General features: G+C 47.3%; 1 protein-coding gene across 6 annotated transcripts in view; it reads right to left on the bottom strand.

The window, feature by feature from the left end:
- The window catches only part of FAT1 (FAT atypical cadherin 1), a 127,292-nt gene extending 105,347 nt beyond the window's left edge, over positions 1-21,945 (bottom strand). For 4 of the 6 annotated variants that reach the window (XR_003238052.2, XM_026018303.2, XM_026018304.2 and 1 more), the window contains exons 1-2: positions 21,556-21,945; positions 3,877-7,159 (exon numbers count right to left, since the gene is read on the bottom strand). Coding sequence is in view for 5 of the 6 variants with exons in the window: in XM_026018303.2 (XP_025874088.2) it covers positions 3,877-7,141 (3,265 nt within the window). In the remaining variant the exon portion in view is untranslated. Of the gene's footprint in view, positions 1-3,876; positions 7,160-12,916; positions 13,803-18,843; positions 18,977-21,555 lie in introns of those variants that run through there. The other 2 variants (XM_072763696.1, XM_072763697.1) reach the window with 2 other exon arrangements.
- Positions 21,946-22,683: the final 738 nt, after the last annotated feature.

Genomic DNA, 22,683 nt, shown 5'->3' with positions numbered 1-22,683 from the left:
GCCTTACTATCCTGCTAGTAAGAATATCCCAGTCTCTTAAATTTATAGACAAAAAAATACTTATTTCTAAGTGAGTCTTTGAAAAGCAACAATAGGGACGCCTGGGTGGCTTGGTCAGTTAAGCGGTTGGCTCTTGGCTTCAGCTGAGGTGATGAGATCAAGCCCCACATCAGTCTCCATGTTGAGCATGAAGCCTGCTTGATGTTCTCTCTCTCCCTCACCCTCTACCCTTCCCCTGCTCACGTGTGTGCACACACACTCTAAAAAATAATACATACATAAAAAGCAACAATAAAGGGACACCTGGGTGGCTCAGTGGTTGAGCATCTGCCTTTGACTCAGGGCAAGATCCCAGGGTCCTGGGATAGAATCTCACAACAGGTTCCCTGCAGGGCACCTGTTTCTCCCTCTGCCTATATATCTGCCTCTTTCTCTGTGTGTCTCATGAATAAACAAAATCTTAAAAAAAAAAGCAACAATAAAAATACTTTTCCCACTTGAAAGAAAAACCCAAAAGGCACTGCTCATATAATTAAGTCATCAGGTAATGTAAAATAAGATTGTGGTCCTATTTTTGTCTCAACTTTAACTTGTACCAATTCTTTCCAGGCTTTCAAGAGCTACTTCAGAAAAGGGGGGAGGGGGGGAGTAGGAATAATTATTCTTAGGAAATTCATAAACATATGCATTGTTTCAGCTGCAGTTCTTAAATTTGGGGCATTCTTCTACGTTGATGTTGTACCTGAAAATTCAAATTAATATTGGAGAGGAGGACAAAATATTTATATATTCTACTCTTCAGATGAGCGACTATAAGAAAATAGTGTGACCAACAGAAGCCAGTAAACTATTACTTAAATATCTGGCTATAAAACCCACCTGCATCCCCAGGGGTGTGCACCTAATCACAGCTGGTCCACCCGAGACCCACCCTGAGCACCAACCCTAGTCGTGTCCCCACCATGCAGTCCCATTCCTGCTCCAATGAGATGCAAGAAAGGGATGGTGGAACCGGGAGAAATTCGCCAAACTGCAAGCACAGATGCATGCTGGTGGGAAAGGAAATGCTCGCCCAGAGGTGGTTCATAAAACAGCTACAGCAGATGATAAAAAAAAACTTCCCGCTCTGCTTGAAGAAGTTGGAGGGGTAAACAGTATCTCTGCTACTAAAGAACTATGTTCACAAACCAAGGAACGGGGGGGATCTGCTTTGGCAACGCTGAAGCACAGGCATCCCTGGCCGTGAACACTTCCGCCGTTCCAGACCATACTGACGCCACCCAGCATCTTAAAGCAACTGGGTGCCCACAGTCTGACCAGTTCAGGACAACTGGCGGAAGCTCTGCCCACACAACCTGTGGACAGCAAGTACTACCTGCTACCGGAGACCAGGATGATGGTGATGCTCTGGATCTCTTGGAGAATTCAGAACAAGCAAAGTAAAATGGGTCAACTTCTAAAGAAGACAGAACCTGAAGAAGTTACTGGCAACTGTTATATTATACTAGCACTTCCTTTTCAAAATGTTGTTCAGGGATCCGATAAAATCTAGAGCTCTTAAGATTTTTAAGCCCAAGCTCCTTGGACATGGTTTTCAGTTTTTGCTCAGACACAATTCATTCTTTGCAGCTAATTAAGCTGAAGAAGCCTGGGAATAAAGTTTGGAACAAGGTTAATAAAGTTCTCTACCTAGTATATGGTTTTATTTTTTATGGCACGGACAATGTACACAGAAAGCAAAGTTATTTTATAGAAAGCTAATCGTGACATGTCATATGGCTGATAATCTGATGAAATCTGATTAAAGATTTTAAATAGCAGTAAAATGTAAAAAAATAAAAAAATAAACAGAAATCTGGTATTGGGATACCTGGGTGGCTCAGCAGTTGAGCATCTGCCTCCGGCTCAGGGCGTGATCCCAGGTCTGGGGATCAGGTCCCACATGGGGCTCCCTGTGCGGAGCCCGCTTCTTCCCTCTTCCTGTGTGTCTCTGCTTCTCTGTGTCTCTCATGAATAAATAAAATTTTTAAAAAAAGAAATATGGTATTTTATACATTAATTATACTGAAATTAAAAAATAAAGACAAATAAGTATCTATAAACTTAAAAAAAGAATTAAAAAATAAAACCTGGTATTTTAGATGAAAGGTATAAAAAAAAAAAGGTATATAATCCATTGATACTTCTATATACCATGCTACTGGTATATAATTCATTAGAAAAAAAATTCCATGAATAAACAAAAGTACATTAAAAATATTACAGCCTCTAAAATGACTCATTTCTAGGATAATAATGTTTCTTGTACTTTATGCATGTTAGATATACACATGGTTGGTGGGGTGGGTATTAACTAAAGAATTTATTTGTGGGATTACTGAATATAAACTTAAAAAGTTTCAACGTATTAAGAAAAGCATCTTTTTTTAGAATGGATATAGTCATAAAGGAAATACCAATGAGATTAATAAACTGAACTCTATCTATGGCAGTTAATCTAGCACTGTGATTACTACCCACAGTTTCCTTCTTTTCCACCACCATTCTCAGAAGGCAGGACATTCAAACCCAAACTAATCATTAATTTACTCAATCATCCAACATTTAATGAGCAGCTTCTATATGCCTGGTACCTGCTTGCTAGGGCTGAGTAAACACATGAGCTAAAAGCCTGTCCTGAAAGGTGGTTTGGGGCTGAATTGGCTCCCCCAAAATTCATGCGTTCAGGTCCCAAACATCTCTATCTCAGAACATGATGTAGATAAGAACTTAAAAGAGAGAAATAAAATGAGCTCATTAGGGTGGTCCCTAATCCAACAGGACTGTTGTCCTTTTGAGAAGAGATGAGGACACACACATACACAGGGACGATGGTGTGAAGACACAGGGAGAAGACAAACCAAGGAGAAAAGGCTCAGAGAAAACCATGCCAACACTTCCAGCCTCCAGAACTGTGAGAAGAGCAATGTCTGTGGTTGAAGCCACCCGGTCTGTGGGGAGGAGACTGACACAGAACTGTAATATCCATGAAAAGCAGCTAAATTAGAGATGTGCAGGAGGTGCGAAACAATACACACTCTGGCATAAACCGGCTGTCTTGGGTGTTCTGGCTTCCAGGTGGAAGAGAATCCTAACAAAGCATTCCTACCACTTCCAAGACATGAACAGACCCTACCACATGCTGGGCAGCTCTGTCAGGTTATTTCACTTTATCTCGCATTCATCCTGCAGCCATTCTGAGCGTCCCCATCTGACCCAGGAAGTCGGTTTCCATAAGAGAATTAACCTGTCAAGATCACCCCACGAGCAACCGAAAGAGCCAAGTCCCTTCAACACTGCTCTACCCTACATCTGCCTCTCAACGAAACCTGGAGGGGCTCCCACGGAAAGCAGCCCACACCCGGGAAGGTTTAGCAGAGGGTCCTCTCTGTGCACTGCATCATCTCGCAGGTGTTCAATAATCTCTGCAAGGCACGCCAGGTAGCGGTGGGGGCTGTTCTAAGTCTTGCAAACACACTAGCTTGAAAAGCTCTGGAATGCTTTCTCAAAGTTACAGCAAAACCACAGTGATGCTTCTGATAATATAGAGCACAAACTTAAAAGATCAGTATCACTGGTGACGATTTCAACTTCCTCCAGTGTGTGTGTGTGTGTGTGTGTGTGTGTTTTTTTAAACCCATTTTATCCCAAGTCATTCAAGTTCCTCTGGTTCCAAACTCACTGCTTACAGCACACAGAGCCACCTGGAAAAGCAGAAAAAGCATGCCTGTGCACTTCCACGTTGAGCCCGGACAGAGGCCGAAAGGCAACAGTAAAGCAGCTAGCGCCAGGCAGACGTTCACTTTAGGAAAACCAGAGTAATAAGAATATATTTACCGGTTTCTTCATCTATTTTGAAAACACCAACCCCGGAACCATCTCTAATGGAATAGCGGATCTCCCCATCTCTTCCTGTGTCCTCATCACGAGCAGATACTGTCATTACCGAGGAACCAACTGGGACATCTTCTTTCACTACACCCTTTTCCACGAAGCTGGAAAACACTGGTGGGTGTAAGTTCTCATTCACGTCAATGACCTCAACTTCCACATAGCAAGTGGAAGACAGAGAAACCGGCTTCCCTTTGTCTTTGGCCCTCACGGTGAGATTATACACTTGCTTCTTCTCAAAGTCCAAATGCTGCACAATTCTGACGGCTCCACTGAGTTTATCCACATCAAAGTGTCCTTCTCCGTGGTCCAGAAGACTGTACCTCACTTGGCTAGACTGACCTAAGTCAGGATCATAGGCCTCCAACCACATGATTATGGTTCCTTCTGGAAGGTCCTCCCGAACTTTCACACGGTAATTAGGTGGAATGAATCTAGGTGGGTTGTCATTAACATCCTCCAATGATACTTTCAAAAGCACAGTGGAAAGCAACTGGGGCTCTTCTCTGGCTTGATCCCTGGCCTCAATCTTTAAGTAATGCACCTGCTGTACTTCTCGATCCAAAGGGTACACGATTTTAACAACGCCGGTCATGCTGTCAATGGAAAATTTATCTGTGTCTGTAAGAATAGAGTAGGTCACGTGTCCATTTGGCCCTAAATCTTTATCTGTGGCTTCGACCTGGATGATTTCACTATTAATCTCTTTGTCTTCGCTCACTTCCACAAAATAGCTCTCCTGTAAAAACTCCGGGGGATTATCATTGGCATCCAGAACTCTGATGTCTATGAGACGCCAAGCGGCCTTCTGTGGTATACCAAGGTCAGACACTGTAATGTTCAGGGTGTACTTGTCCGTCGTTTCACGGTCAAGCGGCGATAAGATTTTTAGCATTCCAGTTTCCATGTCAATAATGAAGCAACTATCCTCATTTCCTCCAGAAATAGCATAGACCAGTTTTCCATTGAAGCCAGTGTCAAGGTCAGTGGCATTCAGGACAATTATGTTGGAACCCACTGGATGGTTTTCCTTTACCTCGATGCCAGTTGGAAGGGAACTTCTGAACTGTGGGGTGTGCGCATTGACCGAGTGGGAATCAAAGAAAACATCCTCGACCTCTCCCTGACTGTGTAACTTATTGGCCTGCAGGAGCTTCTCCGCCAGCATTTTGGCAACGCCAGTCTCTTCACACTGCAAGTGGACTGGCTTGCGGCTGGCGGCCACCGTGAGGTTGATGTATAACGGCGTGGCAAAATTCTCTCCATCTGTAGCTGTGATTCTCAGGCTGTGAAAGGACACCCTGGTCCCCAAGCCTTCCAGGAGCGACTGCTTCAGGGACAGCACCCCAGAGTTGGGGTTTAAGCTAAACAGATCCAGTTCATTTCCAGCTTCAATCTGGTATCGGACCAACTGAAGTTCATCGGCATCGATGGCAGAAACGGTAGTTATTTGCTCCCCCACACCTAGATCCCTGGGAATCGTTCCCTCACAGTTGATTTTCTCAAACAAGGGCGTGTTGTCATTCAAGTTATTGAGGGTCACTGTGGCAAGGACTTCGACTTCCCGGCGGTACGGCAAGCCCCAATCGGATGCCCGGATCCTCAGAGTATAAACTCGAGGCATGAGCTCATAGTCCAAGTTTTCTGAAGTACTCACAGCACCGGTGAAATGGTCAATGACGAATGGCACGTGATTTAAATTGGCAATACTGTAAGTCACATACCCGTTCTCCCCCTCATCGGGGTCTACGGCACTCACACTCATGACAGCCGTACCAATGGGCACATTCTCATCAAAAGAGGCTTTGTAAGCGGTCTGGGTAAATTCAGGGGGATTGCTATTTGCACTTAAGACTTTAACCAAGACTCTGGTGGAGGCTCTTCTGTCACTGGTTGTCACTTCCAACTCAAAATGGGACGCCTGCTGTCTTTTAACTGGTTCTAAAATGGAAATGAGACCGGTGTTGTGATTTAAACCGAATTTAGCTTTTCCAGGTGTACTTTTAAAAACATACCTCAGATGAGAATAACTGGGTGTGGCCTTCACCATGACCACGGGTGTATGAGAAGGAGCAAATTCACTGATTTCCACTCTATAAACATCCTTTTCAAACTTGACCGGGCCGGCTTTGAACTGTGGAGAAGCCACATGAATTACTTTTACAGAAGAGAACTGGGGAGGAGTTCCTTTGTCTTTAGCCTGCAGTGTCAGATTGTAGCCAAAAGGATGACTGTCCCAATCAACGCCGCCAACTGCTTTGACTTTATATTCTTTACTCCCCGGAGAGGACCTCACCGTTTTAAACTGCTGAAGGAGGTCACCGGCCACGATGGTTAAGGAAGCTATTTCCCCATTGGGACCCTGATCGCAGTCATCCACTGTTACGATTGCGTACGTTGGGTCCTTGTCCAGTTCTGATGGTGACAACGTCACGGCTGTTATCACGGGAGCACATCCGTTGGCCTGTTCCACATGAACGGTCAGCTTGGCCATGCTGCTGATACCACTGCTACCATACAATTTCATCCCACGGTCCACAGCCAGAATTTCCATTTCATAGAGCTTGGTCTCTGCGTAATCAAGTCTACCAGTTAAAACTACTGTGCCACTGGTTGGGTGAATAGCAAACATGTCTGTTCGGTCTTTGAAACTATAGTAAAACTCTCCATTGGTTCCTATGTCTGCATCTGTGGCACTGACTCTTGCAATACTGGTCCTTATGGCTGTGTTTTCGGGTAAGGAAACACTGTACGAGGTGGGTGAGAAGAGAGGTCTCAAGTCATTTGTATCCAGCACTTGCACCCTGACCTTGGCTCGTGCTTCAGCATTAGTATTTTTTTCAACTGCTTTGACTATCAAGGTGTAATGGTCTTTCACTTCTCTATTAAGAATAGCTGTATTTCCTCCTTTGGTCCTTATTCTTAAGAAGCAAAAGTCTCCAAGAACATACTCTTCAGCTTTGAAAAGGTTTTCATTGTCTCCAGAAACAATTTTGTACCTTAACTCCCACGATGGATCTGTAAGGTAAATACCCATCTTCACAGGATGCCCAACATAGGTTTTAGCTGCGGAGTTTTCATGCACGGTGACATTGTAATGCAAGTGTGTAAACTGGAGAGGGATCTGGGCAAGTGATGGGCTTCCGTCACCATCTCCAAAATGCTGCAGGAGGAGGAGCAGAAGATAAAGCAAGTCCAGGGATCTCCCCATTGCTTAACTCTCAGGAGCCTAAAGCAAAAGAAAGAAAGAAGAATCATGACCTCAAAGAAATAAAACAAAACAGTGAAAATCTGTTTTGTTAGTTTGCTTGGGACCTCACGTTTTAATAAAGTATTGTATGTCTGTATGGAATATAAATAAATGCAGTAGTTTTTAGGATTCTTTTTCCTGTTCCCCAAGTATCAATACCTCGAACACCTCTGTTTTTACTAAGTTTAGGTAAAATCTTTTCTCATACTTTGATGACTCAAAGAATCTTAAGGAGCATCAGATCAAAGCCTGCCAACTCTAACAACTAAGTTGTATTCTTAGACTTAAATCTTCAAGGCAAACATAACCAACTGTTAACAAACGGAGATAACAAACATGTTTTAGGTTTACTTATATGTAATAAATACCGGAGAGCCCACAAATTTAATGCCACTAAAGTATCCTAAGCCCAAGAAGCTTTGAACAATTAATTTAGAATAACAAAAACTCTGAAAGGTGATTTCATCTGACCTCCCACAATGACATTCTGTAATCCTATTTCAAAATTCATCCTGAAATAATTTTTTTAAAGATTTTATTGATTTATTCATGAGAGAGAGAAAGAGAGAGAGAGATTGAGAGAAGCACAGAGACACAGGCAGAGGGAGAAGCAAAGCAGGCTCCACGCAGGGAGCCCAACGCAGGACTCGATCCTGGGTCTCCAGGATCACACTGTGGGCTGAAGGCAGCACTAAACTGCTGAGCTACCCGGGCTGCCCTGAAATTATTTCTTTGTAGGAGTAATTAAGTTCACTCCCTACAAAATGTAAGGGTTTACTGTCTCATTTAGCACCACGTAACTACTTAAAGATATTAAAATAATTATAAAATAATTACAACACTTTGATCCTGAGGTCACTTCTAAACCAACAGGAGTCCAAAAAGAGCCCATTTACAAATGGAAAACAGCAGCTTAATGTCAAGCAGAACTTCTCCTAAGTCAGCAAAGCAAATCTCAGCAACCACATTAATGTTTTATCCCCCACTGCTGTCAACAACCAGTGTTCACAACTGAATACAAGACACACACATACATACACAGCTAAGGTGTCTAAGCTAACACATGGAGAGGGCCAATCAACGCAACAAGGCAGTAGGCCCTGTGGGAAGGTCAGAGGGTACAAGAGAAGGCAAGGGAGCATTTAAGAAAGGGTTACCTTTCAAGTGGGAAGCAGGCGGTCCACTGGGCTGGCCTGCCGGGTGAGCAGGACAATTATTTTCAGATCAACTGTTCCTCTAAATACCTACAAATTCACCCTACAAATCAACAGAGCCTCACAAAACATCCCCAGTACACTCAGTAGAGGACAGCATTGCACCTCGGCAAAGTAACTCCCAAATGAGTATTCATAGAACATAAGTCCCACCCAAAGGTGAAAGCAGCCAGGACACTGGAGGACTGGTTTCAAGGCCAGTTGAAATTAGCACCCCAGCATTAATTTACTGTATCCTAACTGCGCCACTGCCAACTTTGCCCCATTAGTCATTTCATGAAGGGGGGGGAGGGTGGAGCCCTGATACACACGAAGCAATAAGAAGCCTAATAGATACTAAATCATACCCCAGTTGGGCACCTTAACTTGTTCTTTAGCTATCATGCCATGTCCTCAACAGATAAAGTCAGGAAATTACAAAGACTTTTGACCTCCAGGAGAACAATTATCATTTAAACAAAATAAGAAACCAGTTTTCTCCCCAATCTCTTCAGTTGTTCAACAGTTCTAATATTCAGGGCAATTTTAACTATGTAATGATCAAATAATTTTGTCAAAACAAGGGAAAACTTCAATTCAACCTACAGGTATAGGGAATGTGCGACAAGACAGACCATGTAAGGTACAAAGAACTAATGACTATTTCCTGATCCCGAGGCATTCATAAACTAGGAACAAAATACACGTATATATGGACAGAAAATACTTTTAAAAACACTTAAGCTAACGTTAAACACACATTGTCTTTTGTTTTACTAGATTAGTGCTATCTTTAGAACAGAGTATTAGGCAGGGTTCTACAGCAAGCAGTTAAAATATTGTGGCTTAATTCTACATATAAAATATTATGCAGCCACAAAAAAGAACAAGACAGCACTCTATACATTGCTATGTAGACATGTCCAGATAGGTTAACTGGCAAAATGAAACCGATCCCATTTATGTTTGTAAAAAGGGAGGGGAGATGGAATTGTGTGCACGGTAGGTACATGAAAGGGCTGAAAAATGAACACAAAAACTCTAGACGGATAAAAAAGTAAACCATCAACAGTGGTTACTGCTGAGGGAATGTTCATGCTACATCTTCACTGTTCTATCTGAATTTTTTCAGCAAAGGTGCATGTTATCTGTATCAATCATTCACTCCCCTCACCAATTATTTGACTCATTCAAGGAGCATTTAATGAATACCTGCTATGTGCTAGAAATAGTTCTAGATGCTGGGGATACAATAGTGAGCTAAACTGGCAACAAATCCTCATGGAAGACACGTTTCCTGGTGAGAAACAAGCAAAGAGTATGCCGCATGCTGAGGATGAGACAGGGAAGAGAAAAATAAAGCAGGACAAGGGACTGTGGTCAGGAATCTGAAGGGAAAGAGAGAACCCTATATTCAAAAGGCCCAGGGCACATTTTAGATTTTAGAATGTTCAGTATTATCCTGGTCTCTACCCATTAAAACCCCCTGAGAAGCAAGAGACAGAGAAACAGCAGAGACCACTGTGGCTGGGGTACCGTGAGGGCAAGGGGAGAGCTATACAGGGAGGATTTTTTCCATAAATTTTTAATTTTAGAAGTATTTCCAATTTATAGAAAAGTTATGGAGATAGCTTCCCCTGTTATTCACAGCTCAATTATGGTACACGCCTTACAACTAGTGAACAAAGTGAACGAGCACTGATGCACTGTGATAAACCAGTTAGAAGATTATTGCAATAATTGAGGTGACAGGCCTTGGTGGCTCAGCCCAGAAAGGCTAGTGCTGGAGGTACGGAGCAGCAGTTGAATTCTAGATCTATTCCAAGATTTGTGGATGACTTGAAGGGGCAGAGGGGGCAGGGGAGGGAGTGAGGGGAGAGGAGAGAGAGAGAGAGAAGGAAAACAGGTATCAAGATTCCAAGGACCCTGTGCTGAGCAAGGGAAAGGAGCTGCCAGGCCCTCGGAGAGGAAGAGGATCTAGGGATTAAGAGCAGGAGTTCAGTTTCAGAAAGGTCAGGTGGAAATGCCCACTGTTACCCAAGCAATGAGTGGGCAGTGTGGGTGAGGTCCGGCCTGCAGACCCAAATTTGAGATTTGCCTAAATAAATACGGATTTTATTTGAAGCCATAAAACTGAATAAGACCAGGGAAAGAATACAGATCAAAAAGAACATTAAACACAGATCCCTGATGGTCCCCAAGAACTGGAGGACAGACGAATTGATTAAGAACCAGCCCAAGAGACAGGACACAGTCACTGACACAGAAGCTCTGAACAGTGGCGTGGGAAAGACAATCGGTCCATCAATCTTTGAATAGCTGAAGCCTAACATCAGAACACGGAAATGACCCTGAAATACTGGCTGGTACCACTGCTATGCACACTGCTGGCTGGCCCCGGAGGCCTTCACCCTGCCCCAACCTCCCCCCACACACACACCCCTAAGCCCTGCCCAAGGGAAAGGCCCAGCACTCCGCAGCACCGTAACTGTTCTCTCCCCACAGCATCTCAGCCACTGGGCAGGGCCACAGCAGGACCCACTCTTCTCTCTGGACTACCCCCTGGGGGACCACACTCATCACAGAAACCCTTCGAACCCTGGAATGGACTCTGCAAACCTGGCTGATGGAATGCCACTGTGATTAGAATCAACTGTTAAAGGAAATCCTTTTGATCAGGGGGAAAAAAAAGTCCGCTTTTAAGTAGGAGATATTGTTAACATTTTGGTTACATAACCCGGAACTGTGAACTCAGGTTCTGCTATAAAACGCCACCATCAAAGAAACAGTGGCTATTCCTCTATGCAGAACAAACAGTTAAGGCTGAAGGGGGAAGAAAAAGACTCAAAAACGATACTAATACCATTTCATCTGAGAAGTACATTACCTAGAGTTCATGCTTATGAAAATTAAAATGATTTTAGCTGAAGGCTACACTTTGATATTTAGAAGGTGATCATACTACTTGAACTCACAGTCAGTTAGGATTTCTTAGATGCGTTTTGCGAAGTGAAAATCAGGAGTGTTTACTTAGTTCAGCCCTTATGGAAAAGGGCCTCAGGTCCAAAGCTGAAATATCTTTAGCATAGATTTCTGAAAATCCATAAATGAGAGAAAAATAATTTTTCCACTAGAAATCGGATATTAACATGCTCATATTTCTTCATTAGGGAGACCTTCACGTCAAGTATTCCAAGTCAATTACTGTGACTGCAAATTCTTTGCAAAACAGGACGCAGCCCCAGTGCTGCGAAAAATTCAAATACTTAGATCTAAAGCTGAAGATTGAGAAATGTTTCACAGGCTTCCGAGACAGGATTATGTGGGACGCAGCATTACACATGCATAAAATCTATTAAATGTTGTACATTCATTATTTAGAGGTCCCAATTCTTAACACACCATTAGCCCTCCAGGCTATAGGGAAACAGTATCAATTCCACCCGTGATGACAAAAATACACAAAAATATTCACATGAAGAACTCTGTTCTCCCTCAGCGTGCTCTCCCACATACTCCCATTCTGTATCAGCAGCAATAAGAGCGTCACTTATTACTGAAACTCAGAGCTTAATGTTCAGTTTGAACAGCGTCACATTTTAAAAGTACTTCTGATTTTGAAGATGTCTAAACTGCCCAGAAGATTACGTTTTCAAAGAAAAACGTCACAGAGTTGTCAAAGACAACGATATGAAATGTGACTTTTTAAAAAATATTGTATATTAGGGGATCCCTCCCTGGGTGGCTCAGCGGTTTGGTGCCTGCCTTTGGCCCAGGGACTGATCCTGGGGACCTGCGATCAAGTCCCGCATGGGGCTCCCTGCGTGGAGCCTGCTTCTCCCTCTGCCTGTGTCTCTGCCTCTTTCTGTCTCTTATGAATAAATAAATAAAATCTTTTTTAAAAACACTGTATATTAATTAAACATTTAACGGTCTCTAAAATCATTTAATAAGAGTCCAAAAAAGAGATTGTATCGTACTAAGGAAGTCTGTTTCTCAACTCTAACCAATTCACAGCTTTGTAACATTTACAAGAGGAAAAATAAATCATTTTCCTAATAAATTATAATAGCCATGAAGAGTACTTTTAGAAGTATCCATTGTTACACTGTGAAATTAATGGGTGGATCTTTATTTCCTGGGTGCCTACTAGATCTTTGTAAGCCGTGTTAAGATGTTTGTCAATCAGAATGGGGTGGGGGGGGGGGCAGCTATGAAGCCAGAAGCCAGAACTGAACAGCAGCCGTAGGCTTCGTATATATCATTTAACTGCTTCTGGTAATTCTGCATGTTGTTAGTTCTGATTGGAGCTGCAATAAGTCTGATTACCCTAAGCAATGACTTGATTTAAATACTGCCTTCAAATGATCAACAACTGATTCCAATTTAACTCAGAGGCGTCTTCGAACTACTGACAGCGAGAACTCCAAGCCTCTCCCCTCAGCATATGATAACTTTTTTCCAGAACTTAAGACCTTAAGGAAGTTAAAGAGACCTCCTCCTTTTTAAGTGGCCTCCATAGAAAATCTGCTATGTAATTTACCTGCTTTGAGCCCACGAAACCTCTCGAGGTATGTGAAGATGACGGTCTCCGGCTGTTCTGTGCTACTTGACATCAAAGACGAGACGGAAGGAAGCCGGCGGCGTAGGCCCTTCTGGCTGGACTAGGGAGGCCTAGCTACTCCCTTTCCTCTCCTGCTTCTACAGACAAGACATGACCCCTATGTGTTACTCACCCTCCAACCACTTTCTCCTCACCCAGGCTCCAGGGCAAACACTGCTCACAGAGAAGCTCCGTAAACACAGTTTACGCCTCTAAGATCCTCTCACCTAATGTATTTTTCTCTGCAAAGAGGAATCCTTTAAGTGTCACCTTCACGGGGCAGCCAGTAATTAACACTGGCCACTTCCCCCACTCCCAAATCAGGGAAGGGTTACTCCTGGCCAAATTACGATTACAGTCATTTCTGGGTACACGTACAGGTATTCCACTAAATGATGGATCAGGAATGTGGATGTTCCGTGTAAGGTAAGAAAATGGAAAGGCACCACGTAGAAAGTCCCTCCTCTGCCTCTCCCTGAAATGCTCTCTTCCCCTGTTCCCCCTTCTTCCCACCTCGCAGAAGGGATGGGACCCAACCAGCTACAAATAAAGACGCCCTGGGAGGCCGTAGGACGCTGCCTCTTCTGAAGTTTTCCCCTAAATCATCGCTCCCTCTGGAACACCACACTCAACAACTCCATCACAACAGGCCCCTGTTGCAGCCTCTACACACTACATCCCTACTTAAGAACAAACTTCATTCCAACCTTCACTTCCTACAAACTCACACCTTAGGTTTCTCTTTCTCATTCAGGGAAAATTCTAAAAACATTCTTGCTCGGGGCTACCTGACTCTGCCTCCTGTAAAGAGGCCATCTCTACCCTTGACTGCTCTACAGGGACTCACACCCATCCTGGCAACACAAACCACTTCTCCCAGTGTCGCAAGCCAATGTCAGATCAGATGCCCTTTCCTCAGCACTCCCTGACTCAATGTCACACTGCTCACGCCACCACCAGCCCCAACATCGCCGTGTCCTTTACATGTCACAGACTGCCTAAAACGTGGCAATCCACCACATGTAGAAGATGAAGGACACAGTTTCCCTGATTCTCTTCCAACACTCTTTTATACTTTCACCTTCACGTTTGCCATTACAAACCTCTTCCATCTCTTTTAACACATGTCTAAGGTATTGTCCTTAAAGACCTCATCCAATCAGGCCTCACGCCCTGATTGTAAAGGATTGTTCTGGAATCCCACATTCCAGCCTTAACCCCCCCCCCCCCCCACCGCCTTAAAGAGCGGGCACACTCCTCCTGAGATACCATCAGACCTATGTGACACAGCCTCTCACGCACTCCCAGTTGCAAAACACCAGCCATTCCAACCTATTTTTCCATTGTACATTTCTATGCCAGAAGAGTTTCGACACTTCCCAAATCACAAATCACTCAGGCTTGCAACCCAAGAAATCAAGTAAGAAAGACGGGGCTGGCAAACATAAAAACTGTGATCTAGTCCTGGCTTTGTCCCTAACCGACAGTGCAGATTCAAGGAAGTTAGCTAACCTTTGGGATCCATTTCTTTATTTGGAAAACTAGAGACTGCACTAAAATCTTTAGGGGTGCCTGGGTGGCTCCGTGGGTTAAGCCTCTGCTTTGGCTCAGGTCATGATCCCAGAGTTCTGGGATCGAGGCCCAAGTGGGCGCCCTGCTCAGTGGAGAGTCTACTTCTCTCTCTCCCTCTCCCTCTGCTCGTGCCTTCTAATAAATAAATCTTTAAAAAAATCTTTACAGCCTCCTCCCACCAGAGAGACTCCTCTCTCCCCACCCTGCCCCCACCACTTCCTTCTTTCACACACATGCTGATCTTTTAATTCTATCAAACCTCCGTATCTAAAGTTATTGAGACTTCTCAAAAATTGTTCCCTTTCTCTTTCTGCTGTTGCCATCTAGTCCTTATTTGTATTTGCTCAGATACAGGAAAGCTAGGATTTCCTAGCTTTCCAGTATGCCTGCTTTCTGGCCCCATTACTCCTCAATCTATGGGCCACAATCAAATCTATCTCATGAAAACTTCTTTGCAATATCAGCCCCTAGTTTGCAACTATTCAATGTTTCCCCTTAGCCGGCTTATTTTATGAAGTGTATTCTTCTTGGCCTTATAGTAAAGATCTCTTATAATTTTACCTCTACCTGCTTTACTAATTGAATCTCTAACTTACTTTTCTCTTTCAATCCATAAAGGCATCCTCCCCACAGGCTGGGAACAACCAAGCTGTCCAGAGCAGATGACACTGCCTAGTGGTAACGGCTCCAAACTCGTAAGATTTCCATCCCCTGCCTTCTTAGAAAAGGAAAGCTGAACATGATGGTTTTTTCTGCCCTTCATTCCTCACATTTATATATATTTTTTAAAGATCTTATTTATTTATTCATAAGACACAGAGAAAGAGAGGCAGAGACATAGGCAAAGGGAGAAGCAGGCTCCCTGCGGGGAGTCCAATGCAGGACTCCATCCCAGGACCCCAGGATCACACTCTGACCAACCCTGAGACACCCAGGTGTCCCACATTTAGTTATTTTCACCTCTCTCTTCTACCTTTCTTTCCTTCCCTTCTTAGCGCCTACCCCCATAAAAAAAGAAAAAAAAAAACTATCCTGTCTATAAAACAATGTAAGCCCAGGTCATAGATTTTCTATGTTCTACTTGCACAAAAGTTGTAAGGCATGTTAAAACGGGTTTAAGGAGGCATTTATAATAAACCAATCAATGCTTTTCCTAAAGATGACATGGTATGCTTTGGCACGCCACAAATCATGTCACAACTAAAGTTTCTCCGATCTGCTTTCCACACGTCATTTCCTGCCCTTGAATTATTCCCTTCTGATTCACTCTTCCCTCAGAAATCACCCTATCCTAATATCCATCTCGGCACCCATGCCCAGCTCACCAAGGTGCTGGGGTGAGCCACCCTGCCCTTACCATGCTGGATACAACCGACTGCTTACTTGTCCTCCCCCACTGGACTGTAAACTCCTTGACGGCAGGCAGTGTGATTTGTTCACCTTGTTATCCTGTGTCTGGCCCAACGTTGGGCACAGAGGAGATCCACGGCTGCTGAGTGCATGGAGACTGGAAGGCAGGACTCAAGTAGGGGAGGGAAGGGAAGGAGGGATAACATGGGGAAATACACGCCCATCCTGAAATTAACAGAAAATCCAGGTGCAATCACCAGGCCAGTAACGACTGTGCAGATGGCTGCCCTGGAGATGGCTCCGATTTCTAGCAGCTGAGAAAGAGGTCACCACCCACCTCAAAATGCTTCCAAATTGGCTATAAGAGATGCCAGATCAGTTTCTGTGATGCAGAGCTTATTTTGAAGCGCTATGCTCGGTCTATGAAGGATAAGAATTAAATACTGCCTGATTTTCCTAGTTTGTAGAAAGGCATTTAACTATAGATTTATCTCCACACATATAATAAACTTTGGCAACTGAGCAAGAACTTTGGCAATTTTATTTAAATCTGGGACTCAAAGAAAGTTTTAAAAAAAAAAAAACTTCACAATGTGAAATAAACCGATTCTTCATTGGATGGAATACATCTTGAATCAGAAGACAAAATGGCAACTCACTCATCTTAGAAGGAGTGAATCATCTAGAATCACATTTCAAAAACTCCTTTCCAGTGCCTTAGGATAAACTAACACTTGCAAATTGACCAATTAAGTGAGACAAAAAAATACAGTTTGGCTTCATCATCTATATAATTTGGTCAAAAGCAAGCTTACCTACTGCAATTTCCCACTCATAAAGATTAAACAGACACCTAGCCTTATGGCTTCCTGCTATTAACTCAGGTCCTTTAGGCCACAAATTAGGCCACTGAGACATTTAATGCGACGATAATGCACTAATTTGATTCAGTTTACTGAGTCTATGTAAAATCAGCCAAACTTCGGTGGAAAACAGGTGGTGGCAGACTTGACAGGGAAGTTCTTAAATAACCCATAAGATCCCTTTCACCTCTAACATTCAAAGAAATAACTGCTTCAGAGGTGGCTCAAGAGCTAAGTCTACAGAAATGCACTAAAGAGGCAGGGGAGCTGGGGACCAAAAACCATATTAGTTTACACATAATTTTCAGATTCGCCTTTTGGCACTTGTCCACAACATGGATTAAATGATGTATTAACATGATGATAACCCACTGGGGGAACTTCTAGTGACTAATTAAAAGATACAAGGAATATACAGGTGGCCTGAGCACTTTTATTAAGTCCCCTAACAATCTCACTTCCTTTCAGAGTGACAAGGAATTTGGCTCACTTAAGATGTTCCTTTTTCAAGAACTGGGTTCCCTAATGCACACTCTATTCAAATCAAATCTTATGCTGAACTTGTTACACACCATGTTTGCCTTAACCTAGAGTTATACCAAGTGCTTTCTTTTTAAATTATGTAACGCTTCAAGTATTTTAAAATCCATTTTAAAGTCTACTACTACACTAAGTACAGAGGAATAATAGTTCTAGGTGTCCCTTTAAAATTCAAAAATAAAGCCAAATATCATATATATGATAATACTAAGGTACACAACTGCAGAAACATTTTCATGAGTAACTGTAACAACTGGACATGTTGGGTAACAACCACATCTCTCAGAATAATATGGAAAAATAGTACCAGAACCTACTTTTCACTCGTGCAGATACCTAAAATCTACCTCCCAAAACGCAGAGCCTTAAGAGGCTGCCTTTATAAAAGATAAGATCATTTGCCTTTCAATTTTTTTCCAATTTTAACAGTCACTGTAAATATCCAGTATAAAGAAAAAAAAAAAAAGTAAAATCAAATCTACCAAGCACCAGTTCAACAAAAGCCACTTAATGAATCCGTAGTTCAAACACACGCAAAGAAAAAAAAAAAAAATCTTGAGTGCATAAAAAATGTTTGAGTTTACTTTCCTAATGCATACAATTGCGTCCTTGTTTTTCAAAGCTCTGCAATTCACATCAGTGGGAACAAAAAAAAAAAATCTCACGGAGACCACAGAAAGTTAGCTTCCTGGAAGAAGGCACTCTGAGTCCAAAAAAAAAAAAAAAAAAAAGCAATGAAGAATGAGAATCCCTCTCTTAAAAAAATTAAAAAGACCTTCCAAGTTTCTCTTCTAGGAAAAAAAAGGGGGGGGGGGGGTAGTAAGCAGCGCATTTTGCAGAGGTCGGGCCCCGCCGCTCATCAATCGCACCGCCGCCCGCGTTCCCCCGAGAGCACCGCACCCTCCGAGCCGCGCTCCCGCGGGGCGCGACCTCTAAGAGGAGGGCCCCGGGGCTGCAGGCGAAGCTCCCGCAGCTCCGGCCCCCGGCCTCCGCTTTCGGGTCACCCACGCCGGGATCTCCCGCGAACCGCAAGAACGAGCCTCCGGGCGAGATCAGTCAAGCCCTCGGCGCGCACGGGCGTCGCCGGGGAGGGCGGCGGAGTTTCCGAGCTCCCGGGCGCCGCGGAAGTCCGCGCCCTGCGGCCGCCGCACGCGCTCCCTGCAGCGGCGGGGCCAGCCCGGTGCGCCCGGTGCAGCCCGGCCCCCGGCCCGGTAATCCCCATTCGGCTCACGCTGCAAACCACCCCCCTCCCGCGCGAGTCCCGAGCTCGTCCCGAACTTCCCGAGCGGGCAGGCGCCGCGGCTCCGTACCGGCTTGCAGCGGAGCCGGCTTGCAGCAGCGCCTTCCCGGCCGCGAGGGCCGCGCGGCGCTGGGCTGCGCAGCCGGGGGGGCAGTGCCGCCGGAGCCCCAGGCCGGCCGCCCCCGGAGCTGCAGGTTGCACAGCCTCCCGGGCACCGGCAGCCGCGCCGCCTCGCTGCGCGCCCCCGCCCCGGCCACCCGCCCACCCGCCCTCCAGCCCAACTTCGATTCCATCAAACTTACGGCAAAGTTGGCCCCAAGTGGCCGCGGCGCTCCCGGGGACGCGCGCCCCGTCGCCTCAGCGCGCCCGCGGGCGGGGACGGGGGCCCCGGGGGCCTGGGCGGGCCGGCGGGGCCGCACGGTGCGGGCGCCCCTCCTCGCGGTCCGCGCGCCCCGGCTCGGCCCGCGCTCGCCGCCCCCGCGTGCCCCGGCTCGGCGCCGGGAGGTATCCCTCCGCCCGCGGCCACGCCCGCCAGCGCCGGCGCTCGTTTCGGCGGCGCGGAAACTCGGGGCTGACTTTCCCCGGCGGCCGGACCGCGCGCCCGCGGGTCCGGGAGCCCCTCGCCGACTGCCCCCGAGGAGCCCCGCCGAGGCCCGGCGCGTGGCCCTGCGGCGCTGCGGGGAGCCGCGAGGGGCCGGCCCTAGCGCGGCCCTGGGTCACGGCCGGCACCCCGACTAGTGCAGGGGAATTAGCGTGGAAGGTTTCCTGCTAGGGAAGGGGAAAACAGTTTAGCCTAAGGGAAAAAAAGAAGAAGAAGAAAAAAAAAAAAAAAAGCCAGCTCCGGCTAATAGAGCTTTTGTGGGTTCCCTTTACAGTCCTAAATCTGCATTTGAAAGCCTCCGTTCTGGGTCTGCAGTTGCCCCGCGGAATGAAAATCTTCCAAGAGGTCTCCAAAGGAATGCAGGCAGGTCGGATCCACTTCCTCCTTCCCTCGTCCCGAAGATCCAGGGAGAATGAAAGCGCTTCCTCCGCCACCTTTGTGCGGAGCTGCTGAAACCCCGTAACCTCCCGACCCCGGTAACCGCACCCCATCGCCAGCCTCTTCCGGCGGACCCCCCCCCCCCCCAGCCCAGGCTCCCACGTCTGCGGGACAAAAGGCTGCTGCGCCGCCTCGTGCGCTGCCCCAAGCCGGCAAGTCCACCCCACAAGCTGTGAACCCAACCTCACGTGAAGCTACGAGGTCCCTAAGGGAGCAGGGGAAGCCCCGGGCGCCCGGGCGCCCCGCTCGGCGAAGCGCGCCCCAGGCCCGAGCGCGCAGGTCCCGGGGGGTGGGAGCCGGTCCTCCGCGCCCGCAAGTCTCCAGGTGCCCGCCCGGCACAGCTGACACTCGGCTGGAGCCCGGAGAGCTCGGGGGGTTGGAAAACAGCCCAGGGAGGAGGGCGGACACGACCTCGGAAAGTTTGTGGGACTCGAACATTTACCACTGCGAGGACAAAGAGGCCTGATTTCCCCCGGCACCGGGGGAGGGGGCTGCAGGCGGAACTGCGAGGCAGATGCGGGCGAGGGGGAGTCTAGGGTTAGAGGGAGAAATTCCTTGGTTCAAAGTTAATGCAGCCTCCTCTTAAACCATCCTAAAGAAGGTGCTTGGGGGAAAAAAAAAAAGTGTCTAGCAGGTTATGGCTGGGAAGGAAAAATAACGCCTGCAGAATGAATGGTGCGGATTCGCAGCACTATTGCTGCGCTGCGCATTTTTTGGAATACGCACCAATTCACACGCCCAGCACACAGCACCATCCGAACACTCGGCCGTGGCCATGAATGCGCCAAGTGCGCCCGGAGTTACAGGTCAATTTTATGCACGCAGCACCTCAAAATAGGTGCCCTGATCTCCAAGCTCCACCGGCTTGCGCCTCTCGCCGAATCCCAACTCTCGGCAAATCACAGTCACACAAGAACACCAACAGTTTGCTGGGGGAGGGCGGGAAGAGTGGGAGGGGAAAGAAGAGAGCAGAAAGTAAAAAGACCTCATCATCCTGGAACATAAAAAAAAAAATCCCAAGATGCCTTAAAGGGCGCAAAAGAATTCCCGAAGACAATTACCATTCGCTAATAAATCAAAACCCTTACTCGAGCTAGAACATCTGTTTGGGAATCCCGGTTTTCCAGCCTCGCCGCGAAACCTAATCGCCTGGAAGAAGTTGCACTTTTTCGCCACAGGAACAGCCGAGAGCCAGAGATGGAGGTTTCCGACTCCGGCGCTGCCACGTTTTTCGGCTCTTCTGAGCCCGAACGAAACGAAATAGAGCTGCCTCTGTTGCTACTATCGAGTTACCGTCACAGGAAAGGGAGACGTAGCTCAGGCTCCACGTTTGTCCTTGCCATAGCTGGTCCTCCCCAGCCCTGTCCCCAAAGGGTGTTGGAAATTAGGGGGATTCGGGGACGGTGCCTGCAAACAAAAAACGCTTCCTCCCAGCGCCGCGTCTCCAACCAGGCCGCCGAAGGCCGGTATTTGAAAATTAAGGCAGCGAATGGGCTGGAGCGGGCGGTTAAGCGAAGGCTGGGAGCTCACGCCCACGTCCCGGGAGCGCCCGGCAGGTCCAAGTTCTCGGTCCGCGCGGAGCCCGGCAGGGACCGCGCGCCTCGCCGGGGGCCCGGACTAGAGGGCGCTGCGCCACTGCAGATCGCGCGGCCCCGAGGTGCGCCCTCCCTGGGCACCATTTCTATAATAAGTTACATTCAAAATAATGCACAAGCAGCAGAGCTTTTCAAGTTCTTTTGAGCGGTGCTATGTATGTATTTCATGAATTCCAAAAACCTGTGCACACTGATCTTCCCATTCCCGAGCCGCGTGCATCCGGAGCGCTGTGCGGCTCGCCAGGAAGAGCGAGCCTGTAGGATGCACACGCTTCCCTGCACTAGCCACTAGCTAGCTCGGGACCAACGACCCCCCACGTAATCTCATCTGCGTTTAAACTTCAATACAAAAAAGGCCTACACTAGACAAAAGAACTCACCAGTCCAGCCCCTCGGGTCCGCGGGTGCTGGCTCCCAAGTCCCCCGGCAGCTCCGTAATGCGCACGCAATCCGGGTTATTCGTTCAAAGCCGTCTCTGAAGTCCCAACTTTGCCTCCCTCCGATCTTCAGCACGTCCCCAGCGGGCGTGCGATGCGCCCGCGCGGCCCGGACCCAGGTGGCCACATCTCCGGAGGCTCCCGTCCCGGGTGGAAAGTTGGGCACCAAAAGCAGGAGGGCGACAGGGGAGTGCGCGAGGGCCACGGGCCGGGGCCGGGGAGAAGCCAAGTTTGTCGGGACTTGCCCAGGCAGCGAGCCGCCGAGTTTAGGAGTTGCGGCCGGGAACTGCGGCGGATCGCCGCCTCTTTCCCCGCTCCCTCCCTCTTGGAGGCGCTGGGGGAGGGGAGGTGACGTCAGCGCCCCGCCTCGCCCCCCGCCCCGCGGCGCGGCCGGGATTCTCCTGCGGGGTCCGCCTCCCCGACCGGCGCGGCGAGCGAGCGGGAGGCTGGGGCGGCCTCCGCTGCCGCAGCGCCATCCGCCCCGAGGCGCGCGTCCCCCTGCACGGGCGCCGCGGCTCCGGAGCGGCCCCGGGGCTCTGCTGGGCGAGCCCCCCGCGCCCCCGCAGCGCTCCCCGCGCGCGCAACTGCAGGTGATGCTCTCCCCCTTCTGCAGCTGAAATTCCGTCGCGACGCGTCGCCGGCCGGGGGTGTGCAGGGCGGAAGCAAGAAGGGTCTCTGCAGACTTGGCCTGGACGACTTCGACTTCGGGGCCCTCCAACTTCTGGATGTGATGTATTTTTAAATAGTTCTTGGGCTCTGGCGCTGTTTGTGGTCTTTGTGTTGAAAATCACAGAGCCATGTTTTAATTTTCAAGTCCTTTCCAAGAGCGCCTACGGGTTTTTTTTTTTTCTTTTTTTTTTTTTTTTTCTTTTACACGAAGCGTGTAAGGTTCCGAGGGGTGTGGGCGGGAGACGGAGGAGGAGCCAGTTTTTAATGTGTCTTACAAATCATCCACAGTGATAGGGGCCATACACAAACCAGTCGTAATGTAGACTAGGATAAATGCAAGCACTGCTGAAATCCCATTTATAAATGATCGCATCGCTTTTCTGTAAGCGTCCAGGCGCATGG

Source organism: Vulpes vulpes, chromosome 7 (assembly GCF_048418805.1).
Source record: "Vulpes vulpes isolate BD-2025 chromosome 7, VulVul3, whole genome shotgun sequence".
NCBI lineage: Eukaryota > Metazoa > Chordata > Mammalia > Carnivora > Canidae > Vulpes > Vulpes vulpes.
This window is presented reverse-complemented; position numbering and strand designations above follow the sequence as displayed.